This window comes from Pezoporus occidentalis, unplaced genomic scaffold (assembly GCF_034315485.1).
Source record: "Pezoporus occidentalis ecotype Australia unplaced genomic scaffold, CSIRO_AGI_Poc_V1 ctg109, whole genome shotgun sequence".
NCBI lineage: Eukaryota > Metazoa > Chordata > Aves > Psittaciformes > Psittacidae > Pezoporus > Pezoporus occidentalis.
The window spans coordinates 1,352,634-1,361,095 of NW_026912875.1; the positions used below are offsets into that span (position 1 = coordinate 1,352,634).

An 8,462-nucleotide genomic window follows, 5' to 3' on the forward strand; every position below is an offset into this window, starting at 1 on the left:
ATGGTCAGTCTCCCCCTGAGATGTGTTTGTTCATGCCTAGCAAAGCATACAGAAACTGATAAGCTTTAAACACGTGAGTGCAGAATTAGTAATGCTCTAAGAGCACTGGGCTAAGTGCTGAAACATACTAGTTTAACAACACATGGTTTGGCTACACACAAGTCAACACTCAAGGATGACATAAGAAAGCAAGCACTATAGCACTGAAAATGAACAGATTCAGAAGGCTGACAATGATGACTTTTGGACCTTTATTCAAAATTAGACTTTACACATCAGCAAGAATCAAATCAGGAAATGACACCTTAAGAAAAAGGGAAAAGATGAATGCATTGCCAAAGAAAGGCAAATTTTTGCTTCTGATCTCCCTTTGAGGATCATAGTGGCAACAGACAGCTTTAATACCCAGCATGGCAGTACAGCACATCCTAGTGGTAAGTGAAAAATAACATGCAGCCTTCACACACACCCCACACCCCCCCCACAATCAGATGATGGAAAAAACTTAACAAACTCTACCCAAGAATTATGTGTATCTGAGTTTGTTTTCTCTAAATGGAAATGCAAATTTTAAAGACCACATATACAAAAATCTAGACAGCACATGCTACACAAATAAACTACTCAAATTGCTGTGACATTTTCAGAGCAAAGATGTCTTTAAAAAGCATGTATAAAACCATCCATTGCACTGAATGGGCAAAAGCACTTTCCAGTTGCATTTACTGGACAGAAAGTGGCACACATCTCTTTCATCTATCAACAGTGCAATCAAAACAGTAACACTGCTGCAAAGGCATACTAGAACTGTGCGTTACTCACTTTTAACTGCACAGCCACACCTTAGCACATCTGCTTTCATTACTTTCATTTCATTCAAAGAGAAGACACAAACTTTTCTTTACAAACATGGTAAGAATGCACAACAGCATGCTCACATACTAACTACTGCACTCACAGCTGAATCAGTAGTAATTCTGTTTCTAGAGAAACTTAATACAGTTTTCTCCTTTACCCTTAGCATGCAACAAAGATTCGAAGACTATTTGTAAAAGGGAATGACGCTGCTACCTGAAAAAGGAGGAACGAATTACAGGTTTTTGAAAGAGCTCCACTGAGAAGAATCCAGCCCAGTCTGGGAACTCTGTTGTTCTTACACTTTTAAGTACAAGGTTGTACTTACGTTCAAAAAGCAATACATAATTGAAATATTGCCCTACAGGAACAGATGTCAGCAGAAACTTTCAGAGTAACCAACTCCATCCACCACGCTGAGCTAAACAGATGCCACCCAGGCTATAGGGCTAACAGTAACTGTGTATCTTCATAAGCCTATACAGAAAGATTCTTATTTTGCCTGTAGAAACCTACATCTCTTGATTGATCGTAAGCATTGAACCAGGACAGAATTTGCTAGCAGAAGAAAGGACAGAATAAGGGTCTAGGTGAAAGACTTTGCTATGGTCTAAAAAACTGCTTATTTCCCACAAAGTGTTAAAAACAAACCAAGAAGTTGAGAAGTCCCTCCAAGTCAAACCCAAGACCACAGTAAAAGTGTACATTTGCAGTTGTGGCCTATGTTGTCATCAGAAGTGTTTTACCAGTGTTAACAGAACTTTTCAACTATGCTGGGGATAATTCCTCAGTCTATCTTGAAGGTCAGTGCAAAGGTAGTAGCAAAGCAAGAACCCACATTCTCCATTTCCTCTCTCCAACATGAGGTAGGAACTTTCCCATCTGACCAGGGGCTCAGTTTTTATTTATGTATCTGGAGAAAGGAGTTTTGTTTGCTTACGGCTGCACATGACTACTCCAGCCAAGCATACAGAGGGAAAAAAAAGCATGCAGGTCATGAACATGAAAGAACATACTTCTTGAACAACCGCTTTTCCAAATGAGATAGAGGATGTGGCTTGATTGAGCTTAACCAGCAATAAGACTGAGCATCTGACAAGAAACAGTTTTGCTTAGCCACCTGCAGATTTCAATAATCTCATTTTTGTAGTAGATTATATATACACTATATATGAAATACGATCATGTTAGTGACCTGGCTGGCATCTTCTATGAAAGAGGTACAAAAAGCAAAATACTTTATTTCCCTTTGATCATTAATTCCTGGAATTTTGGAAAAATATGACATACAAAAGAACTCCCTCTACTCTTTGCATCATACTACTACTGCACTGCAAAATTCTGCCAAGGCATGTGTTTTTAGAGTGTAGGCAAGTAAGATTCAACAATATTTTCATTCCACCAACATGACATCTTATGTCTTGATTGCTGCATTTTTAGGAAGATGTTATAATCCCCCATTCCTTATTTTGCTTCCTGTATAAGCTACAACCTCTGGAGAATGAGATTCACCCTTCTCCAACTGTTCTCACCCAACCTGTTCATAATGTGTCATGAGAGAATTAAACACTGTCAGGTCTTGACATTTTCTCAATCCTAACTCTTCCATAGGATCCTGTAAACCACTTCAATAGATATTTGTAAGGCCGCTGAAAGGCAGACATAACCATATCTCCCCACACATACTTCCCTCTGAATCTGGCACAAACTATTGTACGTATATTGTTTCTTAAGGATGCCAAAATCAAAAAATCAAAATACTCCCAACTTTCTAAGTATCTAATTTTCAATGTTGTCCTGGGCTCAGTAGTAGCAGTCATTTTTCTCCTTCTTAGTAGCTAGTGCAGTGCTGTGGTTTTGACTTTCGGCCTGGGAACAGCACTGATAACACCGATGTTTTTAGTTGCTGCTCAGTAATGTTTACTCTGACCAAGGACTTTCTGAGTCTCATGCTCTGCCAGGGAGGAGGGGAAGCTGGGAGGAAGTAGAGACAGGACACCTGAACCAGACTAGCCAAAGAGGTACTCCATACCACAGCACATCATGCCCAGTATATAACCTGGGGGCAGTTACCTGGAAGGGCTAGATCACTGCTCGGGTCGGGCTGGGTATTGGTCGGCGGGTGGTAAGCAGTTGTATTCTCTCCCTTTCTTTTCCCTTATCATTATTATTACTGGTGGTAGCAGTAGTGGCTTTGTGTTAATACCTTAGTTACTGGACTGTTCTTATCTTAACCCGTGGGAGTTATATTCTTTCGATTCTCCTCCCCATCCCTCTGGGAGTAGGGGGGAAGAAGCAAGGGGGGAGTGAGCAAGGGGCTGCGTGGTTCTGAGTTACTGGCTGGGCTTAAACCATGACAGTTCTTTGTGGTGCCCGACATGGGGCATCAAAGGGTTGAGATAACAACAGATCTGACTGGATTGTGTCTAATCGTATTTGTGATAAGCATTTATTGTTTCGGATTAATAGTCACTCGTCACAATGCTGATTTATTGGCTCTCAAAGTTGCTGCTCTTGATTTCAGAGTTTCAGCATGTTGAACCTTACTTACAGCCAGTATTTGCTGGTTTAGTGTTTATCGGCTGGAAGGCTTGGGCTAAGGTTCTTGTTTCACTGTACTTTATGCTAATGACTTGTAATACAATAGACTCACTGATCATAAAACTGCTCTGGTTTGAATTCCCAGTGTGGTCATCACCTCTATACTTTGGGAGATATATAATGGAAGTGTTTAGCAATTACACATCTTTATTTTCCTCCTTGAATGGTCAACCTATGAAGGAGACATTCCGTTATGCTCCCAGCTCCCCCACCAGTCTATTTACAGCATCATTTGAGAGTTCTGAAGGTTTTGAATGGCCTTTGGGTACCCTTAAGACCTGCCTGCTCATTGTGATGGGGATTAGCATGCTGGTACACGTACAGAGTGTGTTTCACCCATGACCATTTCATCTGATCTCAAAAGTTAAGCAGAGTCAGGTTTGGGTCTTATCTAGGGTTAGATGATGATATAGGAGGACCAAGAGATTTTCCCCAAGGCTGGACAGTTTTGAGTGGCAGGGTGTGTGGGACAGTATGGGAAAGTATCTAGGCCAGTGGGCCCCTCCAGTGCTTTGGAAGCATCGGAGATGGAAGGCAACTGTATGGAGTACCCAACGACAAGTTGCAGAAACTGCTGAAGGAGAGGGTGAATGGAGTCAGTCTGCTGAGGTGAAAGCCATCCAGCTGGCCTTGGACATTGTTGAACAAGAAAAGTGGCCAGTACTTGATCTCTATACTGACTCATGGATGGTGGCAAATGCCCTGTGGGGATGGTTGCCTCAAAGGAAGCAGAGCAACTGGCAATGCAGAGGAAAACCCATGTGGGCCACTGCACTGTGGCAAGATATCACTGCCCAGGTGCAGAACCTGGTGGTGAAGGTACACCGTGTAGATAGATGCTCATGTACCCAAGAGTCAGGTCACTGAGGAACACCAAAACAACCAACAAGTGGATAAAGCTGCTAAGATTGAAGTGGCTCAGACAGACTAAGATTGGCAACATAAGGGTGAATTATTTTTGGCCTGGTGGGCCCATAACACCTCAGGCCATCACGGCAGAGATGCAACATACAGATGGGCTTGTGATCAAGGGGTGGACTTAACGATGGACACTATTGCCCAGGTTATTCACAAGTGTGAAACATGTGCTGCAATTAAGCAAGCCAAGCGGTTAAAGCCTCTTTGGTATGGAGGAGGATGGCTGAAGTACAAATACAAGGAAGCCTGGCAGACTGACTATATCGTACTCTCTCTCCTGCTCTGAAAGACTCTTACAAGAGACAGAACCCGCCATCATGGACCGGATGAACTCAGCAGCTTTAAAGGGATTGGTCCATGCACTAAGGAATGATATCTCTCACTCTGTGTGTATGTGTGTGTGTATATATATATATACACATATATATATATGAGATGAGTGATGGTATATTGAAAAATGTGGGATCTGAGCACGACATGAAGGGTATGGAATAAGGGGTGGATACTGTCCTGGGTTCAGCAGTAGCAGTCATTTTTCTCCTTCTTAGTAGCTGATGCAGTGCTGTGGTTTTGACTTTCGGCCTGGGAACAGTTCTGACAATACCGATGTTCTTAGTTGCTGCTCAGTAATGTTTACTCTGACCAAGGACTTTCTGAGTCTCATGCTCTGTCAGGGAGGAGGGGAAGCCGGAAGGAAGTAGAGACAGGACACCTGAACCAGACTAGCCAAAGAGGTATTCCATACCACAGCACATCATGCCCAGTATATAACCTGGGGGCAGTTATCCAGAAGGGCTAGATCACTGCTCGGGTCGGGCTGGGTATTGGTTGGCAGGTGGTGAGCAGTTGTATTCTCTCCTTCTTATTTCCCTTATAATTATTATTATTGGTGATAGGAGTAGTGGGTTTTGTTATACCTTAGTTATTGGGCTGTTCTTATCTCAACCCATGGGAGTTACATTCTTTTCATTCTCCTCCCCACCCCTTCGGGAGCAGGGGACGGGGTGAGAAAGAAGTGGGGGAGTGAGAGAGGGGCTGTGTGGTTCTGAGTGACCAGCTGGTCTTAAACCATGAAAAATGTTAATGTCAGTGCCAGAGTTTTTCAATAAACCCTGTTCTCAAACGGACCTTCTTAATCCGCATGAGTCTGCTGATAGATTTGTAAGAAGGCAACTGGATCCTAACTGTACAGACAGTAAGTTCTATTTGACTACCCTTTAGTTCATCAAGATCTATTATGCAAGCACGTAGATGAGAGAATCTAGAAGAAATCTCACTAATGGAAAGCCACCCTGCAGAATATTTTTAAACAGAGATCCTGCCCTCCATCATCTTTCTGACACTGTAACACATACTAGATATACACCAGTGATTTAGATCTGGAACTACAGTTATCACAAAATCAGCCATTACAGAGGAAATGCCTTCCACACTGTCACCTACCACTTTCTGGCCATCACCCCTGCAATGGCCTGTGCCTTGACTATCGGAGGAACTGGCTCACAGTCACACTTGTTCTTTTTCAGGATTATCTCTCAGCAAAAGACCAGTTCCAGCAGCACAGGCTAGCTACACCAGATGCAGGCTGAAAAACACTGCAACATCTGTAATAAGAGAGACTAATAAAGCCTAACTTCAGGAGGAAAATGGGTTTGTCTGTTTTTAAAAAGGGATAAGAAAATAAAAGATTCATACACTGTCACTGTACGAAGAAAGCAAGCCAAAGGAGTTTCCTTTCTACCCTTTTTTATTATGGCAATTATGGCATTTATTATTTATTATGACAAATTTAGATGCACTTAGGACAGTGGATAAAGCACTCTAAAAATCAGTGTTTCCCTTCAGTGTGATGACACCATCTTCAGCATTCATATCGTCCAAGAAAAATGGGTCCAAGGCCAAGACAAGGCCTTAAGTTTACCAGATTCTGTTATCTAGGTGATACCAAGTGTTTTAGTCTTTCCCCCACTAACACAAAGGTACAAAATAATGGCATTGCTGTTGGCTCCAAAAAGCCTTGGCAGATCCTTGAAAAACAGAGTACCCATGCACCTAGTCTATAAAAGAGAACCATGTAGAGACAGCTACTCCCATTCAAAGAAAGGTTACCTTTGTCTGTTCACTGTCAGGATCTTCGAGCCAGCAGTATGGGTCGCTTATTTTACAGCCATGATAATCCAACACCTGAATTTATAAAAGACAGTACTTTAAAAAAAGATATGCACAGATGCTATTCACCAAGAAATGACAGGCATTGAGATGAAGGGTATTTTTGAATTTCATAAAAGAAGATAGCGCTAAGCAGCAAAGGAAGAGAAAAGCAACACCTTGCTCACACATGAGTTGCTAAGATTACCACCCTTTACTGGCACCAAGGCAGCAGACTTGTCCTCAGAAAATACACAGAAAATACCAGGGAAATACAGAACATGAATATAAATTCCTTGTACAAGATAAGACTAATAAAGTAATAATAGGAATAAAAACAAACCAAGAAACGATGAAAAAACAAACCCCCCCAAAAAACCCCAAACCTCCTTCAAATCCAGCATCCAAGTCAAATCACAAAACCTGATTACTGGATGCACCCAAAATATGCCCTACCTACTACTGCTACTCACAAACATGTGAGTGAAGTACATACATAAACTAAAACAAACAAACAAAAAAACCCTAACAAAACACAAAAGACTAACTTTATCTACTTCCTTCCTCCAATGCACAAAATAAGACCAGACACCTGCCCTCAGGAGTTGCATAGTTCAGCCTTTCAGTCAACTATGAAAGCAAATACTTCATTTTTTTCCAGTGTTGGCTCATATTCGCAAACATTTCTGTTCAAAAGTAATGTCAGCTCTGTAAATAATTCCTGTACTCAACCCTTTGCAGAAGGCAAAGGCAACCGAACCCATTTCAGCCAAACTTCCACTATAATCCTTGCATATCAAGTTACTACGGATCACAAGCAGATGGAACCATCGTTTAAAAACAGACTACCTGTCCCTCCGCACGCAACTACAGCCTTCGTTGAGGCCTGGACTTCCTTGTCCGCACAGCCGTACTGAAGCGGCGGGATCTGCACGCCCGCCCGGCAGCCGCGAATCTTGCTCCCACTGCTACCCTGTGGCCCCGGTCCGGCTCCCGGCCCGTCAGCCTACCTCGGGCTGCGCTGACCCCGCACACGCGAGACGTGCCCGCAGGCACCGGCACGACGGGCAAGAATCCTGCTTTTACCCAGGCCCGGCAGACGCCGCGGCCCACGGCCGCTAAAACCCCACACCCTTTGAAGAGAGCCCGCTGCGGTTTTAACGGCCGAGGCCGAACAAAGCCTCGAACGCCGAGAAAGCACTAACACCCCTCCCCCGAGGCGGCCCACCGCGGCACGGAGAGGGCTGTCGAAAGAGGCTGTCCCGCGGCCGGGCCCGGCAGCCGCCACACGCCATCCGCCACACGCCCGCGGGCTGCCCCGGCGAGTGTCCTACTCACGGCGGTCTCGTCGCGGTACACCTCGGGGTACTGGAAGGCCTGCATGGCGGGCGGCAGCGGAGAGAGGCGGTGAGAAGAGGAAGATGAGGAGGACGAGGAAGATGAGGAGGACGAGGAGGACGAAGAGATGCGCGGAAACGAACACGAGGCTCCGACTCGAGCTGTAGCGGCAGCCGACAGCAAGCGTGCAGCGCGGCCCAGGCGGAGCGGAGCCGCCATCCGGCCCGCCCCCTGCCGGTGGGCCGTGCCGCACAGCGCCGCCTGCAGGGAGCCGCCGCACTGTCACCGGCGGGCTGCTGAGAGCCGCGCGGGCGGGGCGGGGCCGGGCCGGGCGAGCGGGCCGCGAGCGTGTGCACTGCCCTTGGTCTGTGCTCGTCCCGTCTGGCGCGCCCTGCTCCGGCAGTGGAGTTGTTTCGCTGTCACCAGGTGGAGAGCGTGTTCCATCTTCCCCATACTGAATGCTTAAAAAAAAAGAATAACGGGGTTTTATTCTTTCAGCTTATTTTTCCTCTCACTCCCCAGCTTAACGCAGGCTGTGTGGGGAGCTCAGGCTGTGCACTGCCGGGAAGACAGCAGCTGTTTCACGGGTGGGGGCTCAGGCT

The 8,462-nt window shown here is 45.1% G+C and overlaps 1 protein-coding gene and 1 long non-coding RNA gene across 2 annotated transcripts in view; one reads left to right on the forward strand and one right to left on the reverse strand.

Annotated features, from left to right (window-relative positions):
* PREP (prolyl endopeptidase) overlaps positions 1–8,109 on the reverse strand; it is a 98,545-nt gene extending 90,436 nt beyond the window's left edge. Inside the window, exons 1-2 of the mRNA XM_062624451.1 lie at positions 7,861–8,109; positions 6,484–6,558 (exon numbers count right to left, since the gene is read on the reverse strand). Coding sequence (XP_062480435.1) covers positions 6,484–6,558; positions 7,861–8,079 — 294 coding nt within the window. The 5' untranslated portion in view covers positions 8,080–8,109. The remainder of the gene's footprint in view (positions 1–6,483; positions 6,559–7,860) is intronic.
* On the forward strand, positions 3,031–4,588 carry LOC134166711 (uncharacterized). Its single transcript, XR_009965962.1, has 2 exons — positions 3,031–4,017; positions 4,356–4,588. It is a non-coding gene; the product is annotated as an uncharacterized LOC134166711 (long non-coding RNA).
* Positions 8,110–8,462: the final 353 nt, after the last annotated feature.